The 25,376-nt window shown below is 46.7% G+C and overlaps 1 protein-coding gene across 2 annotated transcripts in view; it reads right to left on the minus strand.

Moving 5' to 3' along the window:
* Nucleotides 1–25,376, minus strand: part of LOC103642489 (protein FORGETTER 1) — a 57,856-nt gene that overhangs the window by 2,165 nt on the left and 30,315 nt on the right. Inside the window, exons 14-28 of one of the 2 annotated variants that reach the window (XM_020545728.1) lie at nucleotides 25,214–25,342; nucleotides 21,303–21,373; nucleotides 17,558–17,730; nucleotides 17,369–17,462; nucleotides 16,062–16,159; nucleotides 15,855–15,990; nucleotides 15,669–15,775; nucleotides 15,184–15,279; nucleotides 15,002–15,089; nucleotides 14,789–14,906; nucleotides 6,513–6,624; nucleotides 6,306–6,429; nucleotides 6,149–6,226; nucleotides 1,555–1,673; nucleotides 657–710 (exon numbers count right to left, since the gene is read on the minus strand). In XM_020545728.1, the coding sequence (XP_020401317.1) occupies nucleotides 657–710; nucleotides 1,555–1,673; nucleotides 6,149–6,226; nucleotides 6,306–6,429; nucleotides 6,513–6,624; nucleotides 14,789–14,906; nucleotides 15,002–15,089; nucleotides 15,184–15,279; nucleotides 15,669–15,775; nucleotides 15,855–15,990; nucleotides 16,062–16,159; nucleotides 17,369–17,462; nucleotides 17,558–17,730; nucleotides 21,303–21,373; nucleotides 25,214–25,342 (1,597 nt within the window). The remainder of the gene's footprint in view (nucleotides 1–656; nucleotides 711–1,554; nucleotides 1,674–6,148; nucleotides 6,227–6,305; nucleotides 6,430–6,512; nucleotides 6,625–14,788; nucleotides 14,907–15,001; nucleotides 15,090–15,183; nucleotides 15,280–15,668; nucleotides 15,776–15,854; nucleotides 15,991–16,061; nucleotides 16,160–17,368; nucleotides 17,463–17,557; nucleotides 17,731–21,302; nucleotides 21,374–25,213; nucleotides 25,343–25,376) is intronic. The other variant, XM_020545729.2, reaches the window with a different exon arrangement.

Below are 25,376 nucleotides of genomic sequence, written 5' to 3' on the forward strand. Positions count from 1 at the left end.
TGACATAAGAGAACACAAGTAACATCTGTGCTTTACTACCTCTGTCTGTGACATATACCAGAATGCATGCAGTCAAATATTCTAACTTCGACCAGTTTAGATTTTTTTAAAAAAAAAACTCGACCTGAAGGGGTAATAAGACAGCCCCCGGGCATTATAATAAGACCTTTTCACGCAAGTCAAAAAAACCTCTGAACCTATGCCCCACCCATACACAGCGGCACCGTAGCCCATATGAGAAATGACCACGACCGGGACCGGACCTTAGACTTGTGCTTTGGCGTGGGACAGACGAGGGATTTTTTTAACCACAGGCTAAAATTCGCTCCCACGGGGAGTCGAACCCAGGACTTGAGGAGTGCTACTAAGACCATATAACCAAATCGGCTAGAAGCCCTTTCAAGACCAATTTAGAATTTAGATTGATCGTAAGGTATAGAATGAAAATATACTTTCATAATATAATAGTTTACATGTTTCTATTCTCATGTTCATATAGAATGTTCTGGTCAAAGTTGCACACCGAAGACTGTCATGCATTTATGTACGATTAGAGTACTCAATATGAATAGAAGAAATCAATTCTGTCAAGATTTTAGGTATTCTGAAAGCAGTAATACAAAATAAAATTACTAGGAAAATGATGAAGCAAGTACCTCGAAGCCTCCCCAACAGCTGGCCGAATTACTATGTACAATCCTTCAGCTGAACTGGCACAGCAAAAGCGAGAACAAATACAATAAGGATTCAGGTCGAAAAAAAGCACAATACCAATTACAATGTGGCACTATATTCTTTTAGCAGCCAAGAAAACATTGTAGTCATGATAGATGCATACCGAGCATCTTCTATTACAACAAATATCTCAATATCCATGTACCAAGTATTGTTAAGACATATTTCATCTTTCATGGCAATAATAGAGATATTTTTCTTATATATGTAAAATTCTTCATTGAATTCGTTCTAGAATTCATGAAAACACTGCAAGTTGACAATGTGTTAAACTTGTTGAAGTGCATAAGTGGATTGGCTACCTTGTCCCATCAGCTTAAGCTTTTGGGTTGAACTGGTTAGTACGTCCACTCTAACATGATATCAAAGCCAAAGGTCTCGAGTTTGAATCCTGGCAGAGGCTTTATTTGTACATCACTACATACACCCATTTATTTCCACGTTTGTGCCTTTTTCTCTGCCTGCGTTTGAGCCTTTCTCTGCGGTGTTGAAGTATATAAGTGGATTGGCTGTCTTCTCCCATCAGCTTAAGTTTTTGGGTTGAACTGGTTAGTGCGTCCACTCTAACGAAACTATCCAATACTATAGAAAAATATATCACATGTGCCAAGGATTCCCATCAAAGTAGGGATCTCTTGCTGAAATGCTTCATTTGTCATCAGATATTCAGATGCCACAATAATTGCACCATCTTCTTTTACTTATGGAAGTTTCTAACAAGGTTCGTTCTTACCCATGTTCTAAGAAAGAAATTTACAAGCCTAAACATCTTACAGAAAATAAAAAATAAATAAAGGATGCTCATCAATCATATCTTACCCTTCGAAAGCTAGCAGAAAGTGTCTTCTCCCCGCCCATTCTTTTCTGGACTCATAGAATCCATCACTAGAAGAACCTGCTTTATCTTTCAGCCTTTCTTCAAGTATTGAATTTGCTAACTGAACATTTGCAATTGAAAACATAGAGAACAATGTGCTTATCAAGAGGTGCAGAGTTGCCAAATTTCTATTTTTCCATGCAATTATCTGGGACTGCCACTTTCAAACAAAAAATTGAGGAAAAGTGATCTCATGCAATGGATTGATAAGATAGTGGATCCACTCCCCGGTTGGAAGGCACACTTATTAAACTTGGCAGGAAGGACTGCCATGGTTCGATTTGTGTTGTCAGCTATCCCGGTTTATCTTCTTATTGCATTGAACGTGCCTAAATGGGTGATCAAGAAGATTGATAAAATCAGAAGAGCTTTCTTGTGGACAGGAAGAAAAGAGACAAACAGGGTTACAGGGGCATTTGTTTGGTAGCTTGGGGAGGTGACCAGACCTATCAATCTGGGCGGGCTTGGTACTCCAAACCTTCAGGTTGCTGGATGGGCTCTCCAAATACGATGGCTTTGGCTGAAAAAAAATAGATGGGTGCAACCTTGGGCCGGAATTGAGATCCCTGTCCATCCTAATTCACGTGCATTGTTCTCCATCTCTTTGATCAGCCAAGTGGGCTATAGCTTGAATACATTCTTTTGGACAGATCGCTGGGTGCATGGATGCGCTTTAGCTGATCTCATGCCTGCAGTTGTTGCTTGTGTACCTAAAAGGTTACAGAGTAGACGGACAGTGGCTGAGGCTATGGTCGACAGGAGTTGGGTGAGAGATATTATTAGGGCCCTATCTATGGATGGCCTGTTGCAGTATTTACAGATCTGGGATGTGGTAGAAAGCAGTATCCTATCTCAAGAACCTGACCATCACCTCTGAAAGCTTGATGCAAGCGGATATTATTCATCCAAATCCTGCTACAAAGCCCTCTTTTTGGGGCCATATCTTTTGAGCCTTGGAAACGACTTTGGAAATCTTGGGCTACGTCCAAATGCAAAAGTTTCCTTTGGTTGGCTATCCGGAACAAGTGTTGGACAGCAGATCGTCTAGCTTTGAGAGGCCACCCTAACTCAAACAGCACCTGCGCCGGAAGGCTTCCAGAGAGATCCCTGTCAAAAAAGTGCTGTTTGAGTTTTTGTTGGTCTGGGATTTACTCCAAGAGGTGCAGCTGCATCCTAAATTCCTAATGTTGAGGACCAGCATCGGTGGATGCCATCTTCCTCGGGGCTGTATTCGGCCAGTTCTGCTTATATGCGCTTCCATGGTGGTGCAACAACCTTTGAGCCTGCTAAAAGAATCTAGAAGACTTGGGGCCCCCGCGTTGCAAGTATTTCATTTGGCTTGCATCTCTCAACCGATGTTGGACGGCTGATCGACTAGCGCGTCATGGCATGGATCACCCAGATAGTTGTCCCTTGTGTGACCAGCAGGACGAGACAGTGCATCACATGCTGGTGGCTTGTGTCTTTACGAGGGAAGTATGATTTAGAATGCTAAGCAGGCTGGGACTACAACATCTTGCTCCCACGTCTGATGCTACAGGGTTTCAGGAATGGTGGAGTGAGGCAGAAAGATTTGTGTCTAAGCATAAGAAAAAAAGTTTCAACTCTATTGTAATTTTAGTAGCTTGGCAGATTTGGAAGCATAGAAATGCGTGTGTGTTTGACAATGCTTCCCCAAACATCCACGCAATTTTGCTGTCCATCCATGATGAGGCTTTGTTATGGGGCCTTGGTGGGGCCGCTGCTCTTAGGCAGGTTTGGCTGTAGTTTGATTTTTGTTTTTTCCCTTGGGTGCTTTCTTGGCACCTTTGTACGGGGTCTTTTCTAGACTTTTTTTTTCTTGTCTTCTTAATATATTGATACGTGGTTCTCCCACGTGTTCGAGTTAAAAGACTGTTTTTTGATGAGTTGATCTGTTGGGAGAAGGCTGGTGCTAAATATCTTGAAAATCTTGGACTCGCAGCTGCTTTAAATAGGGTCTTGGCTAACACTAGTGCTGCAGTCTAGTCTAGTCAGGCCTGCCTGCACCCATGCTTCCGTTTCTTCTCTTGTGTTGCTGTAGAGGAGGCAGGGGTGCTAGTTTAGTATTGCCTTGGTCCAGTTGTTTTCACCCTATGGGTTTTGTACTCTGGTCCATTTTGGACATTTTTTTCCTATCTTAATATAATGATGCGCAGCTCTCCTGCGCGTTCGAGAGAAAAAAACATTCTCACGACCTGCGTTTTTACAAGGCAATTTTGGCACCATTTGTTGCCCCACTGGGGTTGGGTGGTATTTCTCCTAGACAGAACGAGGTCTGTTTCGCGGAATGGTGGAGGAAATCAAGCCGGCGAGTGAAGAAAGATAGAAGGGAAGGTTTTCATTCTTTCGTTATTTTTGGTGCTTGGACCCTTTGGAATAAGAGAAATATTTATGTTTTTGAGGGTGCCTCTCCTTCCCTTTCGGTAGCCCAAAACTTCAGCAGAGAAGAAGTTAGATTGTGGTGTTTGGCTGGAGCTGCTAAGCTCCAGGTTTTAGTGAGTGGGTGGGTGATTTTTGGTCATGGAGGGATGGCTTAACTCTCTCCTTTCTAGAGGTCCCTCTTGTTTGTGTCAGGCGCGGATTCGTCTTTGTTTTTTCTCAACTCCTTTCCTCCCAAGTTGGGGATTGAAGTGGGTTTATTGTTGTTAGACTGTGTGTGTGAGTGTGCCGGCACCACTGTTGGGCTGTCGGCCCATTAGGGTTAGGGTTGTGAGTCTATATATTGTACCCCATCTCCTATCAATATATCAAGCACCTTCATATTCTACATGGTATCAGAGGATTAGGGTTTCTCCCTCTCCACCCACAGCCGCCACCCACCCCACAGTCGTCGCCAGCGGCTGCCCACCAGCTTCCGCACTGCCGCCCCGGGAGGCTCCTCCCCTCCCGAGGGCGGCCCTTCTCCCTCACCGCCGGCAACCCTCCCCTCCCTCTGGCTCCGGCGGCTGCTGGCCCCAGCCCAACCGCCGCGCCGCCGACCTTCCTGCGTGTCGCCCTCCTCGTCGGAGCAGGCATCAGCGGCCCTTCCCCGCCCCTAGCAGCCGGCGGCGGCCTCTGGTTGGGCGTGGCCCTAGCCTCCCCCGCCGCCCGCCGCCCTTCCCCGCCCCTAGCAGCCAAGCCGTCCCCCTCCGTCCTCCAGTGGAGCGGCGGCGGCGGCGGTCGGGCCCGCCTGCCTTCGTGCCCTCCCTTGGAGTAGCGGCGACAGCCGCCGGGCTCGCCTGCCTGCGCACCCTCCAATGGAGCAGCGGCGGCGGCGGCCGGGCTCGCCTGCCTGCGGCTCACGTCCGCCCTCCAGCGCCGCTGCGCTCAGCCGCCGAGGCAGGCCGAGCTCTTCCCCGCCATGGTCGTGGATCTAGCCGTCGGCTCCCTCTCCTGCTCCCCTCTGCTAGCCATCGTCACGCGCACAGGCGCCCGCCCAGCCGCCAGCCTCTTCCCTTTGGCCGTCGCGGTCGACCCCGGTCCTAATCGGCACTGGCGCGCTTCCCCGGTTGCGGCGTGACAGCCCTCCCTGCCGGCCCTCCTCCCCTCCCTGTCGGCCACCCCGCTCCCTCTCCTTCCGCTTCAGCACTATGCAGCGTCAAACTCCCCTTCCAGGTCCGGTGCAGGCCCCTGCCCGGCTAGACCCGCCCTGCCGCGCGCCTCAATTCTTCGCCGCCTTCGTTGGTTCTGTCGCTGCCGCGGCCTTCCCGGCCGAACCCACGTTGCTGCGGCCATCCCGACTAGATCCGCCATCCCTTTGTCTAGATCGTCGTCTTCATGGCTGGATCCATCGCTGTCGTGGCTTTTCCGACCGGATCCGCCGATACCCCTTCTTTTCTGCCGCGGGCGCGACCCACCCTGACTGGCGCAGATGCGTGCGCTGTCGCCGGCCTCCCTGGCGAGGCTCCTCGACGATCGATCGTGGAACGAAGTAAGAAGGCTCTGAGGTTGCTGGTGCTCTTTTGTTGTGTCGCCCTCACCATTCGTTGACGCTCGAACGTCGACCCCTCCCAACGAACAGGCTCATGCTACGTGTCTCCCGACTGCGGCCACCTCGACTTCAACTACCTTGGCATCTACGGGCTATCGTCTCCTTGGAGCACACACCGGTCTCTACTCCAGCCGCAACATTCGCACCCTTACGACGTTGTGACTACAAGGGGATTTCAACCCGTTGGCTCCTACCTTCTGCTTCTACTCTAGTCTCATCATGTGTGGTGCCCCCGTTGCGACTGCGGGGAGATGTTAGATTGTGTGTGTGTGCGTGGGCCGGCACCACTGTTGGGCTGCCGGCCCATTAGGGTTAGGGTTGTGAGTCTATATATTGTACCCCATCTATCAAATATATCAAGCACCTTCATGTTCTACAATTGTAAGGGATTCTTTTCCCCTAATTTTCCTCTTTTATAATATGATGCACAGCTCTCCTGCGTTTCGAGAAAAAAAGGTAATGTAGAACAAAACTGAAATATAAATACATTTCATGTCACACAAGTTCTTAGGAGAAACAGATAATGGCTTCAATATGAAAGTTACCTCCCAAGAAACTCCACGGTCAACTGTAAAAGTATATAATATTGTACTAGCACCGGACACAGTATCAACATGAACAGTCTGCACAAATATAATTCAATTGTAGTTACTAGAACTAGAAGTAGAGCTACAGCAAACTTTTATCTGAAAGAAACACTACCTTTGGTGATTCTTTCATTTCGACACTTTTAGCTTTGATATCAACAATACCAGAATCAAGTTGTCCTTCAATTCGTGCATTCTGAATGACTATATCAAGTATGCTTGTGAAAAGGTCAAATAATCTGTTAAATTAAGTATGTCCATGAGCTATCCTCTAACCAGGTACAAATGTAATTAAAAGAACTTGTGTTCAGATAAAACTTGCCTATTCTGAATGTCTGGAAACAATCCCAGAATACGATTAAGGAAACGGGCAACATCATGCATATCAGAATCAATAATCCTACCAGTAAGCTTTCCACCATTTTTACCATTGCCTGCAACGACAGTTGCCAATCACAAGCTCCAATTTTGAGACTAAATAGTATAGATTTGATTCAAAAATAGCAGAACATTTCTGTTGTGCACTGCATGGTACTCCCTCAGTTCCAAATTATAGTTCATTTTGGCTTATGTCCTAAGTCCAACTTCTATAACATTATGAACTAAATGAGTGCACACATTTTTAATATTGACCAAGTTTCGAATGTTGGCTTATGAACTCAAGACAAAAATATTCTGTTTTGAATTTTTAATATTGTCCCCCTTCCTTTTCTTTTTCTTCTTTCTATTTTCCTTTCTTTTGTAGCTCTTTCTTTTTTGGTTTGTTTTCTTCTTCCTGTACAGCCCCAATTGGCTTCCCCTTTCTTTCATTTTTTATATATATTTATAAATATATACCTGTTATGGTCGCTAGATCGGTGAGGAATTGGAGAGGGAATTCGATGGTTGGAGCTGATGGTGGAGGTGGTGTGGTACTCGCGTTTACTGTTCACAGGGCGCCGGCCGGGGGCCTCTGCCCACGGCCGAGCAAGAGAAGGGTTTATCCTTTCTAATTCTTGCCTACTTTATTTCTCATACATTAATTACATATATAGGTGGCCGCCCCTGTCTAGCTAGAAATTCTTATCTCCTTAAAACTCTCCTAAAAACTCTCAACAAACTACTAACTGATAACCTTACTAGATAACCTCAACTAATTTCCTAAATAATCTCAACTAATCTTCTAATCTTATCTCTATCCTTATCTAATCCCCCTTGGAGGGCCCATGGCTGCTGCTGCCGCAGCCCCTCCATAGGCCTCCTTAGGCCCTGACAATACCACTGTAGGGGCCTCCCCTACAGTTTTCTGGTAAAAAATCGGCCTCTTAAATCTGATCTCCTTCTGATCACACAGCTCCTTGATATCTTCGGTCATGTCACCAGGATCCAATACCAATATTAACAAAAGCTCGGTGACACCGATTCAATGCGGGGGGAGGGGGGTGATTTGGCTGCCATCTCTGAGCTGCTGCCATGTGAGCTCAAGGAGTTCCCTTGTGACTATCTAGGCCTTCCCCTGACACTTCGGAAGCCTGCAAAATCTGACCTGCTGCCTCTCATCTATAAGGTGGCAAGCAAGCTGCCGGCCTGGAAAGCTTCTCTCATGAGCACGGCTGGCCGGCTTGTGACGGTCAAGGTGGTAATATCTTCCATCCATTCTATGCTTGCCTTGGACCTCCCCGAATGGGTGATTAAAGCAATCGATAAAAGTAGAAGAGGTTTTCTATGGAAAGGGCATGAGAAGGCGAATGGAGGAAGTTGTCTTTTTTTCGAAAAACGCAGGAGAACTGCGTCTCATTATATTAAGGAGAAAAAGGTCTAAGAAGACCAGGTACAACAAGACATACTTCCTTACGGAGGTCGAAAAACCAGAAAACCAAAATAATCCATCCGAGAAGAGCAACCTACTACTGGTCTAAACCCCCTCCGAGACTAGCCCTCAAGGAGAGGGGCAGACAGGTAGGAAAGGCCTCTAGCCCCAGTCATTTCCCACATCCATCTTTCCTCCAAAGCCATCCTGATGGCTAAAGACACATTAGCCCTTTCTAACAAGACCTCTGACCAAAGAAGAGGCTTCTTCCCACCAGCTCATGAAGGAGGACAAACCAAGTTGAGGGGCTAGCATTTGAAGGTCGAAAGTCCTCAGCAGCTGAAACCAGAACATCCTTGAGAAAACACAGAAGACCAGGATTGTGTTCAGCGACCTTTGCAGTTCAGAGGCCTTGGTGTTCTTAATTTGGAATTATTCGGCTGGGCTTTGTGTGCTCGCTGGTTGTGGTTGCAGAAGACGGACGCCTCTCGCCCTTGGGCTGGCCTTCCCATCCGAGTGTCGGCCAATGTTCACTTGTTCAGGCCCTATTTGACATGGCTCATGGCTGTTGTTTCCACGGTGGGTAATGGCAAATCAACTAAGTTCTGGACAGACTATTGGCTGCAAGGGCAAGCTGTCGCTAATTTGGCTCCAAATCTGTTACTCTTGATCCCCCAGAAAACTAGAAAACTGAGGACAGTGGTGCAAGGGCTGCAGGATCGGAATTGGGTCCAGTACATTAGGGGCACCTTGTCTGTACAAGTACTCATGGAATACTTGCAGCTTTGGAACCACATCGAAAATATTGAGCTGCTTGATGACACTCCAGATCATCACATTTGGCGCATTTCTAATCATGGTGTTTATTCCAGCAAACTTGCCTATGACGCCTTCGTCTTTGGGTCTGTGGCATTTGCCCCTTTGAAGGGGGTTTGGAAGACCTGGGAACCTTCTAGATGCAAATTTTTCATCTGGTTGGCAATCAAGAACAGGGTTTGGACAGCCGAAAGACTTACTAAAAGTGGGCTGCCTCATCCTGATGCATGCACTATTTGTGATCAGTCCGACAAGACCATCCAACATATCCTTGTCTCTTGTGTTTTCGCCCTTGAAGTCTGGACTTGGACTCTAAGCAAGCTTGGTCTGGTCTCCATTGCCCCCTCAGCCGAATTGCACCCGTTTTCAAGTTGGTGGCGCCAAAGCATCAAAGGTGTTGGTAAAGACATGAGGAAAGGGCTTAACTCCCTAATCATCCTAGTGGCTTGGCAGATATGGAAGCACCGTAATTCTTGTGTTTTTGAAGGTTCTAGGCCTTGTGTTCAAAATGTGGTGCTGGCAGTAGTAGAGGAAGGAAGCGCTTGGTGCTTTGCTGGAGCATCAGCCCTTCAAGACCTACTGCGTCAGCTCGCATCAGGGACTTCACCGCAGTTTCAGTGAATACCCGATGATCGTTTTTTTCCTTGTGTGTGTGGCGCGATGTTACCTTAACCCTGGACTGTAATGGGGACAGACAAGTCTTGTCTCCCCTTGTTAGAGTATATTAGGCAACACCGGATATGGATAGTTTAGTATTGATTGTAATCCCATGATAGCCTTCCTTATCTCTAGGAGAGGTGCATTGCCCTCCAAGCCATGTACTCTTATATAAAGAGCCCGAGGGCTCAAGCAATAATCATCCCACACATTATACGCATTCTCTCCTTCCTTCATGGTATCACGAGTTAGGGTTTCTATCCTAGCCTAGTCTTCCGCTACCGTCGCTGCGCCGCCTCCGGGGAGATCCATCTCCACCGGGGGCAGCGCCCTCGTAGGATGCGCGGCCGGTCCCTCTGATCTGTCGTGGCCATCGTCGTCATCGCGTTAAGTCGAAGTAGCAGCAGATTGGAAAATCACCGTCGGCGCTGCTCAGATCGGCCCCCGTCGACCTGTACCGGCTGGATCCGGCACCTCCACACGTCGTCGTGGTGACGGTTGGGACCAGGTCGAATCCCGTCGTTGGCTAGGTCATGCGCCGCCATGGTGGTGGCTCCGACTCTCGCTGCCGACCGGTTCACCGCCGGTTACATCCCCGGGGCATCAGCTCGCCAATCGGGCCCCGCCGTAGCTGCACGACCAAGTCGTGCCCTCGCATGGGCCCCTCCGCACACCGGAAGGGCGTGGGCTACGACCTCCATCGTCGGGCCTCTCCACCACCAGGTCAAGCCACACCGCCCCTCCGCACCGTTGGCTAGGTCTTCACCCGCGCGGACTCGGCTGGTCAAGCCACGAACTGGGCCGCGCCGTTGAGCCTCCCCAAGCCTCGAAGCTATGCCGCGGCTCCTCGCGGTCGAACCTCTCCACAGTCGGGCCGAGCCGCGTCGCCCCCTTGGTCGCTACGGTGATGATCTGGATCTGCCTTTTCTCTCTTCCCTGTTCTAGAGAACGACGAGACAAGGATGGGGGCTGGTCACCAACTCTGCTATCTTTCTCTGTGACTTGATTCTCTACGCTAGGGGAACAAAGGATTGGTGGAATGGGCTATCGGTACCCCGGATGATGTCCCCAGATTTGTTGCTGCTGCATCTTTTTTGTTTTTTCGGTCAGTGATCGGGTTTGCGTCGCCCACCGCCAATCGACTCGCGCGTCCTCGACATCGACTTCAACAACACCAGCTTCCTCATCTTCTTCGACAGTGCAACTGGTGTGGCCTACGGCATAACCAAAACGCTTGCTTGTGTCGCGCCTCTTCGTATGCACGTCCATCTATGTCGGCTCGTCGTCGCCACCACCGATCGGAAGTCTCCACCATTGACACATCACCATCGTCTTCTCCGCCTCGCACGCCGTCGGCCTGATCAACCGATCGCGGGCGAACCACCGTCCTGAGACAATTGTCGTCCATCACGCGATGCTTCGCCAAGCAAGAGGGTTCGCTGCATCGCATGCTCAGGCAGCAGCATCATCATCTGTCGTCGACCAACATCGTTGCATCTACATCGTCGTCGACTTCGTCGGTGCGTCTCCCGTGCACGGTTTGAGCAAGTTGTTCGACACATGCCAATTGCGCCAGCACACCCGTCGTTCTGCGTTGCGGGTCATCCTGCATGCTGTGTCAACACCTTGCGCTGGTGTTGTGCCTGTCCTAGGTGTGCCAACCACCGTCGCTGGTCTGCACCGCATTTGTCATCGAGTTTTTCGCCGACAAACACCGCCATCTCGCTCCACTGGCGCCATTGAGGCTCATTTCCTATGCAACGTGGCTATCGTTGCCGCGACTCCAGGAACCTCAATGTGTCACCACGCCTACCTCTTCACTTCGTCCAGCACAACCTCGTTACCAGCATCATCGTCTCGTCCTCGACTACTTCGTCTACTCCGCTCTGACAACCGTGTGTTGCGCCGTCACTCCCGTCGTGCTGCACCACAACCATCACGGAGGCCTTCTCTGCTGGTCCCTTGAGATGCTAGCACATATGGTTGGGGACCTCTACCTAGTACGTCCGGTACTAGCACCACCGGCACGTGCATTCATCCATGACGTGTCTCTAGGCTTGGGAAACCTGGAACGCGCATCGTCCATGGCTACTTGACGCGTTGCCCCCGGCATTGACACCCTCATCTGCCTCGACGCATCGCGCCTTCATCTACGGCTGCTTCTCAGCGGCACCGTCACCACGACATCCTCTGGCGTGCTACGCGCGACTTGTGCGGCTTGTCTTCTCTGGCATCCTCGACCACGGCTACCCTACGCACGGCACTTCGACAACGACTCCGCGTCCTCGTCCTTGGCTACCTCGACATTGGCACAAAGGGCTACCGCCTTGCTTGGGCAACCTTGTCAGCTTCCACTCCAACCACAGCATCTGCATCGCATCGACCATTACGTCTGCGGGGGGATGTCAGCTCGACTGCTTCTTCTACAATCTCATCGTCTGCGCCGCTCCCGCTGTGACTGCAGGGGATGTTAGAGTATATTAGGCAACACCGGATATGGATAGTTTAGGATTGATTGTAATCCCATGATAGCATTCCTTATCTCTAGGAGAGGCGCCTTGCCCTCCCAGCCATGTACTCTTATATAAACAGCCTGATGGCTCAAGCAATAATCGACCCACACATTATACGCATTCTCTCCTTCCTTCACCCCGATTGTAATTTTCTCCTTTAGGTTGAAGAATTTACAGGCCAGAAAACTTGTGAAACAAAGCTCCAAAGAAAATGGCTCCCGCTCTCGCCCCCGCCACCGCTCCTGCCTCTGATCCCCGCTCCTCCACTCGTCGTCATGCACCCACCATGCCTCCGACGTCCTCATCGGCTTAGATCCTCTTGCCCCAAGCTCCACGGTGTCCCTTGTCCTCTTCCCTAGGACGGTGGGGGGCTCTCGTCGGGGTTCCTGCTCGATGGCTTACCCATTTAAGTGGGATGACCGGGGCAGATTGTTGGCGAGTGCCTTGGATTGTTCTTCTGGTAAAGCTCTCCAACTTTATGTTCTAAAGAGATTTGACTCCTCGGTTCATCATGTTTCTTCATCGCCTTTGGGGCCCTTTCTTCTGTTCGCGGTGTTCCATCGTTTTACCTTTCGCCTTTCTGCTGAATCTGTTAGTCTTGCTTTACACTCGGTTTTCGGTGATTCTCCGATGGTTTCATGTTGTTGAAGAATAAGAGCACCACTTTCGTTTCTCAGTGGCCTCTAAGAAAGTGGGTTTCATGGTGCTGGATCTAAAGCACATCATCTCTGAGAACTTTGATGTCTATTTCCACCTTTGGAGGAATGGCTGGCCTAATTGGAGGAAGGAGTATGCTCTTTGGTGTAGAGAAGAGGATGATCAATGGATTGTTGTTAAGTGCAGGAAGTCCAATCCTTTGAAACTAGTCTCGTTTGCTAAGAATTTGGTGCAAAAATCACCAATCAAGAAGCATCATCCTTCAGATCATCTTAGGAGGTTGGTCTCAATTCGGCTATAAAGAAGCCGACTCTCTGTGGCATTTCTGATGATAATTGCAACGTTGATTTTGTGCAAATTGGGGATTTCAAATGCTTAGTTACAAACTCTGATTTCTCATCTTTGTCAAATTCAAATTTGAGTCTTCGGTTCAACTCAGTTGTGAACAACGGTGCTCATGCAGAAGCTTTGGTTCCTGTTCTAGCTATCTTCTCTCGGATTTCACGTGATTTGGACACGGTTACATCCCTTGGGGTTCCAAGCAAAACCCTTCCTTCGTCTGCAAGGCGTGTTCTCACGTCGCAATCGCATTCCTCGGTTGTTGTGGCCTCTAGTCTTGGGATTAGAGTCACTCAACAAATTCTGGTACCGATGTTTTTCGAGCTCCCACCTCATCAGGACATGCTCAAGTCTGGTCATATGTCACTGTTGTCTTTTGCTATGCCACTATGAAAAATATTGTAACAATATGCGCACGCAACCTATGACACGACTACACGGGAGACCTAAGGTACATCACATTAATGAATCAGCGGCAAACAGTGACGGTGCTCAAGTTGCTTTAAAAGTTGTTCCCTGTGCGTTTGAACAGCCAGCTATGCCTCCAGCAACCGGCCCCACGCAATCCACCTGTAAAAGTGACTTTTTGCATTCTGATGTTGCCATCTGTTCAGTTCTCCCCTCTGAGAAAACCTCACCAACTTCTCGCCCTCTCCGCCTGAAATGTCCACCGCCTACGATTACTGGGCCCACTGTTTCCCCCAGTTCTATGCCAATTTAAGTTCCTCCAAGTTCTATAATTTAACTTTCAAATCAATCCAACCACCATCAGCTTTCAATTGGATCTGGCAATCCAAAATTTGTAAGAAAATGAAGACTTTGTCTGGCTGGTTTTCAGAGACAGAATTAACTCAGAATCTTCTCAAAAGAAAGGGTTTCCTGACAACTGGCAGTAACCTCAATTGCATTCTCTGTGACCTAAACTACGAAGAGACAACCTACCACCTTTTGTTTGATTGTCCCTTCAGCTCAGAATGCTGGAATTATGTGGGAATTCAGTGGAATCATGATCTGGATTTCTTCTTGACGATTGAGGCTACTAAGGGTTCTTTCGGTCACAGTTTCTTCATGTATATCTTGGCCTTTGTGGTCTGGTGCATCTAGAAGCAGAGAAATGTTTACATCTTCTGGAATATTGCTCCATCTTATTCATCTTGGCAGTGTTGCTTCAACGACATACTGAAGCTGCAAATGCTTAGATTTAGCTCCTCTCTTAAATTCAGGGTGGCTTTATGGCTAAACTCTCGATAGCTTTCCACCCCCACGCCCTTCCGGTTTTTCTATGCTTCGTTATTTTGTCGCTTATGTTACCATCTTTTTGATTAAATAAAATTGTGTTGTAGGGGTTTACCCTACAGCTTTTCACCATAAAAAAATGACACACAACTCTCCAGTGTTTGTTCAAAAAAATAACTCAAGACTACTGCCGAAGTACTGCTTCAAACAAATTAGAAATGAGACATTGACCGAAAACATGAAGTTTGCACACCCATGATTATGAACTGAGAGGTGAAGTTTTTATGATAAATTAGCCAAAAACATAAAGTTTGTGGCTAAGTAGAATATATAGCTTTAAGAAGTGTACCCATGTGATGTTTTTGTTTGTTTAAGATAAGAACAGGTTTTACTAGAAACAGAAGACTAGAATAACTGAAACATGTTAAGTTCAAAAGTGGCACTTGGACAAGGATGATAAAATGTGTCACTAGTTTTAACTTTTGAATAGTAAAACGCAATATTTAGAAGCAGAACAATCAAAACAGAACTTTCTAAAGTCCATATTTCTAATTTTGAGACAATACAAATAAGTTTGTGAAACAAACTTACACATTATAGGGTCCCTAATAATTCCAACTGACACTAAAGCAGCTTTTGCTTTAGTGATGAACTCTTCAAGGGTAGCTTGATTCTCAGAGCATTCGAAAGGCACAACAGGAAAGGCATCCTGGTAACCTTGAAATAAAATGCTTTAGAACAATGCATGCATTTTGAAATGACCCTGTCTTCCTTCCAAATGAAAATCAAATATTAACTATTAACCTGTTCCATTATTCCTCTGTACATCATTGTCAGGGCTTTCTTTCCATAATTACTGTCATAGTTGAAGGCGCTAAGTGATGGTCCAGCCCTACAAAAGTTGGATCACATGATATAAACTAAAGGCATTCCAAGGTTACACTTATCACAGAAAAAAGCTGACTGATATCAGTAGATATAAGAACCTTCGATCTCCTTGCGTTAAAGCTCCAAGAGACTCCAGTCTCTTTGCCACGATTGATGCAAATCGCTTTTCACCACCAAGGTTTGTGAAAAGAAGCCTGGATTGGTGTTTCAAGAATTTTAACTTATGATTCAGAGTCAGATATAGGTAACTTAAAAACAGGGTCGTTTCCCTTCTATCCCTGAGCAACCCGCTTGGCTGAGCATAAGCTAATGAGTGTTCTTGTGCTACATGAGAATAAGAATACTTTCAGGAACAAACAAAAGTTGCATTTTTGTCTCAAATATGCAGGATAGCTGTGTATCTTTATATTAAGAGGGACAAAGGTTAAAATAGCCCATACAAAACCCCACAAAATAACACGAACTTGATGCACTCACATATCTACAAGTAAAATAACAAACAGTTACAGTATAGATGAATAAAAATGTAAAATAACGAACAGTATAGATGAGCAAATTGTAAATTTGTGTCTTCATATAATACCTATATTCAGGTGCAGAAGTTTGATTAGAACGATGGGTTCTCCCAAACTGCTGAATCGCACGGTCTGCACTCCAAGGAAGCTCTAGTGTTATGTGCACTCTTCTCCTCTGGCATGTGCAGTTAAGCAGGATAAGGCGCATTCCTACAGACAACCGTCTTGAACTGCATGGATGAGGAAAAACAGACCTGATTTTTTGCCCTTCGATCAGCATGTAGAGAAACGCCAGCTGATCCTGCTTCTGATATTATGGCAACATTCTTTTCTCCATCCATGAATTGCTGCTTTTCATGCATATTGATCATGTCCAATGCAACTTCTTTCCTAGAAAGGGCATATATTTGAATGAGAATCACTGAACCAAAGAAGATCACATCACAAGAAAGTTCACTCACGTGTTTCGCGCCTGGTAAATAACACCTTTTCCATCTGATGCTCTTATTAGCATACCACGTCGTCCAGTTATTTCTGCAACATTGTCAGGACCACCAAGCTACAGAATACAAAAACAAATGAAATGTCTGGAGGCATTGTTGATGACCAGGTTTTTTTCTCAAACATGCAGGTGAGCTGTGTATAATTCTATTAAAAAGAGATAAGGGGAAGATAACCCCATTACATTACCACACCACACCTTCCTAAGCACCTAAAACAATAGGACAATGATGTTAAAACAATAGGACAGGATCGACCATGGATGTCTTATACATTAAAAACCAATGACACCTTCCTAAGCACCTAAAACTATTTAAAATTTACCCATATAAGGGTGACGTATGAACGAATCCATGGACTGGGGGCGACAAAGACATCGAGCCAGGAAAATGACATGTTGGGCTGATTTTTTTGTACGTAAGATTGAACTCTCCTTTTGAGGCAAGGGCACTGGTGTGATCATTTTTTAATGCACGAAGACCACATCGCATGCACCATTGGTCTTCATTATGTATTGAAAAATTCAATTTAATTATATTACTAAACATAGATGAACAATGCAAATCAGTAGCCAAAAGCCGTTAGAGGGGTGCAATTCCTGCACACATGAAGGTTTAGTTATGTTCTATCGGCGGTAAGGCGAGCAAGTAAACATGACCACCGCCTTAACGCCTAGGCGGGCAAGGCGAGAAAGGCGCCTAGAATTATCCGAGCGCCTGGATGCCTAGGCATCGCCTAGGCGACGCCTTAAAAACACTGTGTTCCACTAAGCTATATATATGCAGTTCTGCTATTAATATCCCATTCTATATTTCCAGTTCACAAGTAGGACTGGCTGGATTGAATTTGGATATCTTAGATCATACATTAAAAACCACTGATCCCTCCAACACAGGGCAGACCTTGTGTAGTTGTGTCAGAGGCTCCCACATGAGTAAGGTCTAGGAATAGGATAAACTGAGGCAAGTTTTCCCTCCGCAAATGCGGAGAGGCTGCTTCGAACCCGTAACCTGGTAAGTCAGTGAGACAGCTCTCACCACTGTGCAAAGTCACACAAAAAATATTCAAATTCAACATTTACCCATATGTTCCTCTGAAGTATAATCTACTTAAGAGTCCTGGGCCTGGAACATGTCTTAACGAGATTTGGGTTCACATCGTCCTCTTGTAGTGTGAGGTTATGACTTATGAATATCAACTGTTGGTCAAAGCTCAATGAAAAATCCATGAGGGTAGTTCAACATTTTCAACTTGAAAGTTCGATTACCTGATCGATGATATCATCTAAAGGATTACTAGGTAAATCCAAGGAACGGATTATGTCAAGAATTTTTGACTTTCTGTCCAATGCAGCATCATACCTGACAATGATTTTTCAACAAGTTCATGAAATGTGCCATACGAGCATGTCAAATTAGTGAATGATTATTGGTTCATAACTTCATATAACAGGCACCTCTTTGAGAGTTCAGTCAAGTAAGCATCTCTTTCTTTTAAGTAGCTTTTTACTTTCTCCTTGCAACCATAACATGACCAATCATCATTCACGATGTCAGTCGAAGGTGGAGTGAGGCAACCAGGGTGAACCCGTGAAGCACAAATACAGCAACAAAACAATGAGTTTTTCTCCTGAAATGACATGCAAATTAAAAGGTTAGACAAACTAAAAAAATAAGCAGATATAGTCATCAAATTCCAAGAGCTCAGTGTTGTTGCAGTATGCTATTGCAAAGCAATGTTGACTTTTTGTGAAGTGCAACAGGACCTGAAGCAGTAGGACTGTATTAACAAATTTCTGGGCCATATTGAACAGTGGGCCAGTAGCACTGATTTCAACAATTGGGGGGTGTTTAGTTTGAAGAATCACTCCATCCAAAATAAAGTGGTGCATCATGAGTCCATTGCTCAAATTTGGTGGGATGACCTCATTCCTCATATTAGTACTAACTAACTAATTATGAAGAATGATGTGGTGATGGATCAACTCATTCCATTCCACAAACCAAACAAACCAAAAATGAGTGAGAAGATGATGGACTAGCTCATTACTCAAACCAAACACCCTATTGGTGTCCGGCTAACTTTTAGAACAATGTTATCTGATCGGGAAATTAATCATGATTAATCGACCTTATCGGACAATTATCCTCGGTTAGGACCCTTCGTTATGATTAGATCAATTAATTTTCTGATCAATTGATTAATCAAGATTAGTATTCGATTAATTAGTCGATTAGGCTGTATGTGTGATTGGTTGGCCGGCCCAACTTGCAGTGCCAGACTTGGGCCAGGGCCTTGGCAATTAGGCTCTTTGTTTGGTGTATTAGGTCTTAGTATATAGAAGAAATTTTCCTCCAGTGCTACCAAGCAGCCTTTCTCTGTTCCGCACAACAGCCGCGAGAAAAATTCTCGTGCGCCTCTGTTGTCGCACGGGGGAGCTACGCTGCGCCTCCGTCGTCGCACGCGGGAGCTGCGCTGCACCTCTGCCTGGAGACTGGAGAATAGAGACGAGCTGTGCCACCTGGAGAGGACCTGCGTTGTCGTGAGAGGACAGAGGAGTCGCCTACTCGCCTGTAGCGGTGTAGCCTAGTGCCTGCTGCGCTGCTGCCTGGAGCTGCTGGCAGCTGCGCTGCTGCCTGAACCTGGAGCACCTTGGCACCACCTGAACCTCATCCTCAACCTCAAGATGACCAAGAGTAATTCCTCATCCTCTGAAGGTTAGTGCACAACTGCACCCACACACGCCTGCAGCAGCGGCGCCCGCGACAGCGGCTCTCGTGCCTGTGCCCGCGGCGGCTCCGGCACGCGCGCGTGTACCATGAAGCAGGGGTGGGTCAGTGGCCATGGTGGTGGTGGCTGCCCAGGTGGGTTTAGGGTTAGTGTTTTCAGTAGAAGACTTCTGATTCCATGTAAGATAAGAGTGCACAATAGAATAGCTGTATTGATAGTATGTGAATACATTTATATGGGGCAGCACTCCTACTGGGCCATGGGCCACATCCTATACAAGGCCTGAGGCCCCGCTCAGCCAACACACACACATAGTCTAACACAAACAGTAGTTTGAAATGGTTCAACCACTCTTTTCTGGAAAGATAGATGGCTGGGAAAGAAGAGGGTTGGTTGACATAGCTCCCAATTTAATGGAAGCCATTCCTATGTGAAGAACTAATAAAAGAACTGTTCAGGAAGCTATTCGGGACAATTTGTGGATTTCTGACATCTGAGGAGCACTCTCTCGGTGGGAGTTCTTGCAGACTTTCTTCATCTTTCGGAGGTGATTGCAGGGACTCAGTTACAGCCAGAGATGGAAGATACTCATGTTTTTAGCCTAGCTGTGAACGGGACATATTCGGCTAAGGCAGACTACTGAAGGTCTATTTACTAGCTCAGTTCAATTTGAACCTCATGAGCATACATGGAAATCCTGGGCTCCCCCAAAGTGTCGATATTTCATTTGGCTCGCTGCTCTAAAGAGATGCTGGACAGCAGATAGACTCGAGAAAGGGAGCTTAGATCATCCTGAAAAGTGCCCACTTTGTGATCAGGAAAGTGAGAACGTGGATCACTTTTTAATCTCCAGTGTCTTGCTAGGTTTGACTACCTGGTCAGATAACATTGTTTTAGAAGTTCAGTTAGATTTGGAGATTGCCAGTAAACTGATACTCACATGTGCAGGGATATTGTTTTTCAAAAGAACAATTTTAAACTTCTGGTGTGATAATAAAATATCACCATGGTAGGTAAAAGTGTTGGGGCCAATTACATCAGAAGTACCAAATTCTTATTGGGCGCGCGTGCGCTGCTAACTGAAGCGGCACACACGTCGCCGGAACTGAAGAATAAGAGGGCGGGCGATGGACGGAACAGCCAGCAGTGAGGTTGTCGCGGCCAGGGCACTGGACAAGGCAGCAGCAGAGGCGCTGGTGGCAGTTAGGGTTTCGGATTTTGCGACCATCCATGGCTGGCAGGCTTAGGAGAGGCCTAGGCCAGCGGTGGTGACGTGTTTAGGGCGGTGAGCGAGGTGGTAGTGGTGGGGTGAGAAGTCAACACCAAACTCCAGGATTGGGATTAGGGAAGGGCAGGTTCGTCAGGCAGGGTGGGAGGTTAGATCGCCAGCAGCCTTGTCGTCGATCAAGGCGGGCAGGGGCGGGGCTGGTCAGCGAACTCCTTGATTGGATTAGGGAAGGATGGGTTCGTCTGGCCACCAACAAGGGTGGTAAGTGGCTCGCATGGTCGCCGGCAGCCAGGGCGGTGGTCGAGACGGGCAGGGGCAGGGCTGGCCGTCTGGGGCTCTTGAGGAAGAAGAAAGTGTGTGCTCATATTTGTGGTGTTAGCGTAACTGTTAGGGTTTCCATGTATACCCCTATTGTAATGGGCTTTGGCCCACATAACTCATTATTAATACATGTCCAACCCTGATTAGGTTAGGGTTTTCTCTCACTCTAACATGGTATCGGAGCCTCATCGGGGCTCTCCAGTACCTCACGTTCACCCGGCCCGACATTGCCTATGCGGTTCAGCAGGTGTGCCTTCACATGCACACCCCACGAGAGCCCGACCTGGCCACCTCACCGCTCTCAAGCGGGTCCTTCACTACCTTCGCGGCTCCCTCGACTTCGGCCTCCTTCGGCCCTCTCCGACTTCTGAGCTGGTGGTCTAAACCAACGCCGATTGGAGTGGCTGCCCCGACACGCATCGGTCCACATCCAATTATGTCGTGTTTCTGGACGCCAACCTTGTCTCCTGGTCCTCGAAGTGGCAGCTCGTCGTCTCCCGCTCCAACACAAAGGTCGAGTATCGCGTTATGGCTAATGGTGTGACCGAGGCCTCCTGGCTCTGCCAGCTCCTTCAGGAGCTCCACAGCCACCTCGCCCGAGCGTGTCGTTGTCGGCAATGGCCGCGTTCTGCGCGTCCTGGCCACTTCACAGTTCATCGACATCTTCACCAACTCCTACTATTTTACTGAGTTCCGTTCCAGTCTCAACACCTATACAAGATAGAGTTGTGACTGGGTTTCCATGTATGCCCCTATTGTAATGGGCTTTGGCCCACATAGCTCATCTATTAATACATGCCCAACCTTGATTAGGGTTAGGGTTTTCGCCCACTCTAACAGGTAGCAGCGTGTGTGCGTCAGATAAGAGGGTTGTCAAAGTTCGGTAAAATTTGCAGTGCTTATTTGAAAAATAAAAGGTCACCTCTTCAGTGTTGCAAATCTGACACATATAGAAGTCCTCATCAGATTCTGTTGATTCATGATCTGAATCTGCTGCAACATTTATAGAATAGATAAATAAGTACGTCAATAAAATATTAGGAAATAGACCATAATTATTATTCAAGCAGTCCATGCAACAATAGCAATCAACTGTTTCAACTTTCCACCAGCACAGTATTATCAGAAGATATTACTTTCACACTACATAGGCCTGTGAAAATATTGGATGCTTTGCTATTTCGATGACATTCATCGCAATTATGTACTCATTCTGTTATTTTTCCTTTTCTAAGGTTCCTAAGGATCTAGAGAAGACTTTAAATTGTGTACCATCAGTTTCTCTTACAATATATCGCTAATCGCTACAAATCAATGTCATATTAACCTATTGATATAACTTTCATTCACTAAGCGTACACATAATCCGACTAGCTATTAGTCAACATTTATGAATTTGACCTTTTCAAATGCTAATACATCATATCTTGGTGTTGAGTTGGCTGTCCAGTGTCCACACTCAGGGATGTGCATCTAAAAGCTTTCCTACATCATATCTTGGTCTCCCCCTGAGCAACAAAAAGCTTAGTGCTGGAGAGCTCGCTCCTTGGATTGAGAAAATTGCTAATAAGCTTCCAGGTTGGAAAGCTGGCCTTCTAAACCTTGCTGGGAGAATCACCCTTGTCAAATCTGTCATGTCTGCTATCCCAGTTTATCTGTTCATTGCCCACAGCTATAGAAGGCTGAGGTAAGCAATCCAGCTATAGAAGGCTGAGCACCATTGAAAACACGTCATTGCGGTGTCCCCACATAATCCAAGCCCCCAGGATCACCAAGGAGTTAAAGCCATCTCTGAGGTCCTTAGAAGTAACCTCAGTCGATCTACTCCACCAAGCTTCAAAATTGATATCTTCCATCCCGGGGGCAAGGGCGGACAAGCCGACACATTGGAGGAGAAGATACCAAAATTGCCTCGCGAGGACACAGGAAACAAGCAAGTGATGAATAGACTCTCCTTCCTGGTCACATAAGGGGCAAGAACTAGGATGGGGAAGACCCCTCTTAGCGAGCCGATCAGCCGTCCAACATTTATTATGTAGGACCAACCAGAGGAAAAACTAACACTTAGGCGGCGCCCAGGTGCTCCACACTCTTTCAAAGCCCGCCAGGGAGGTAGAACCACATAACATTATCTCATAAGTAGATTTGGCCGAATAGATACCATTGGAAGAGAACCTCCAATAATGTTTATCTGGAACTCCCGATTGAAGATCAACGTCAGCCACAACATCTGCCAGCAAAATGAAGTCAGCAGTGACCTCCCATGTTACCACTCCTCTTAAATCCCCAATCCATGATGAGCTACACAGAGCATCAGCCACTATCCTTCGCTTCACCAGCCTTTTAGGAACCAAACTAGAAACATGAGGGGCCAAGTCTGCAATCCTCTGACCCAAGATCCATCTGTCATGCCAAAAAAGAGTGGACTGCGCATCTCCCACTATGGAGGCCATTGCCAAGGAGCACAAGCTATCCAAGAACCGGTTTGATTGGAACGGCAAATCAGTCCACGGTTTGGAAGAATCAGTTTTTTGGAGCCAAATCCATCTTACACGTAGGGCCCTATTTAAGCATTGAAGATCAGAGATACCAAGTCCCCCCAACTCTTTAGGGCGTGTTACCTTGCCCCAGGCCACCAAACAATGGCCACCATTAGCCACTTTACGCCCTCTCCACAAGAACCCGCGGCGGATTTTATCAATTGCTTTAATAGCCCACTTAGGTAAATCCAGAGCCATCATTTGGTAAATAACAGTAGCAGTGAGCACAAATTGCACCTGGGTAGCTCTGCCAGCACGGGTCATCAGGTCAGCTTTCCAAGCCGGTAAGAGATCAGCCACCTTGTCAATAAGAGGTTGAAGCTGAGCTTTAGATAACTTCTTCATGGAGAGAGGGAGACCCAAGTATTTAATTGGAAAAGTTTCAAATTTGTAGGGAAGGAGTTGTTGGACCAAATTCAAATCAGCATGTGCGCAACGGATGGGTACAATACTGCTCTTTGCTATATTAGTTCTCAACCCTGAAGCATTCCCGAACAGATCCAAAATCCTCACAGCAGTGTTTAAGTCCCTGGGCTCTGGTTTTAGGAAGACAGCCACGTCGTCTGCATAGAGCGAGATCCGGTGCTGAAAGGAATTAGAAGAAATGGGCGGCAGCAACCCATGCTCCTCAGCCTTGATAAAAAGCGCAGTGAGGAAGTCCATAACAATTATAAAAAGCAGCGGAGACAAGGGGTCACCTTGCCGCAAGCCCCTTCTATGAGAAATGAACCTTCCAGGCACCCCATTGAGCATGATCTGGGTGGAAGAGGTCATAAGAAAACCACTTATTACATCCCTCCACACGGGACCAAAGCCTAATTTTTCCAGAACTTCAAGAAGGAAAGGCCAAGAGACCGAGTCGAAGGCCTTGGAAATGTCCAGCTTCAAGAGAATTTTGGGCTGATTTTTAGCATGAAGAGATCTTGTCGTCTGTTGTACAAGCATAAAATTGTCTTGTATGAAGCGACCTTTGATGAAGGCGCTTTGAGCTTTAGAGATAAGCCCCTCCATATGGCACCTCAACCTATTTGCAAGAACCTTAGTCACCAACTTGGCGAAACTGTGGATCAAACTAATGGGTCTGAAATCCTTGGCAGCAATAGCATCGTTATGTTTTGGCAGCAGCGTAATGAAAGTTGTGTTAAGAAATCTGAAATTCCTGAAGTCTCTCCCCCAAATAGTTGAAACAGCTGCCAGAATGTCATCTTTTATAATAGGCCAGCAACATTTATAAAACTGCCCGGTGAACCCATCGGGGCCAGGAGCCTTGTCCGAGGGGAGTTGCTTGATAGTGTTCAAGATCTCCTCCTCAGTAATTAAAAACTCAAGAGTCTGAAGATTTTGCTGTCCATCCATGATGAGGCCTTGTTATGGGACCTTGGTGGGGCCGCTGCTCTTAGGCAGGTTTGGCTGTAGTTTGATTTTTGGTTTTTTTTTTCCTTGGGTGCTTTCTTGGCACCTTTGTACTGGGTCTTTTCTATACCTTTTTTTCTTGTCTTCTTAATATATTGATACGTGGTTCTCCCACCTGTTCGAGAAAAAAAAGTCTAAAGATCATGTTGCTGCAATCCTCAGCTTCAAAAATACTTTGCTTGGTGATGGCTGGAGCCAAAAATCTAGGTTCACTAGACCTAGCTAGAGCCCTGAATGTGGTTGGCTCTGTCCCTAATGCTTAGGGCAGTTGTTGGGAGGGTTAGTCTAAGTGACTCTATGGACGGGTTTTTTTTTCGAAAACGCAGGAGAGCTGCGTATCATTATATTAAGAAGAAAATGTGAGGCAAAAAGAAACCTCGTACAACTTCACACAACCCACATACACTAGGTTAGAGGGAGAAAAATAACAGCAAAAGACATCTAGACCCGTGACCATGGAGACTCAAAATAAAGATACCACTTTGATCACTGGAGCATAAGGATGCTAGATAAATCACTGGCTCCAGCCCTACACCAGAGATGAGACTCATCCTTGACCCAATTGATGACCATGCTGGAACTAGGCTGCACACCATTAAAAACACAGTGATTGCGGTCATCCTTGACCCAATGGACGGTTTTTTGTATGCTTGTTTCTGGCCTCCACGAGGATCTTGTATCTGGGTCTTCTATAGACCTTTGTTTCTTCCTTCTTAATATATAATAATGAGGCGCAGTTCTCCTGCGCTTTTCGAGAGAAAAAATACTTTGCTCTACTACAAAGATGCTTCCAAGTGGTACCGATATAAAAAAATATAACTTTTACCACTGCAGTACCATATTTAGCAATCACTGTCAACAACTTTGTCAGAAAACTTACGTGGAGGATACTCATCACCCCCATCTTCACTCACGTCTTCCTTTTTTCCAAGTTTACTAACTCGTCCTTTTAAGGACATGTCAGATCCATAATGCCGCTTGTGCTGAAACTCCTGGACTTTTTCTTCACCTGCAACAGCATATGTAAATAAAGAAGTCAGCAA

This window comes from Zea mays, chromosome 10 (genome assembly GCF_902167145.1).
Source record: "Zea mays cultivar B73 chromosome 10, Zm-B73-REFERENCE-NAM-5.0, whole genome shotgun sequence".
NCBI lineage: Eukaryota > Viridiplantae > Streptophyta > Magnoliopsida > Poales > Poaceae > Zea > Zea mays.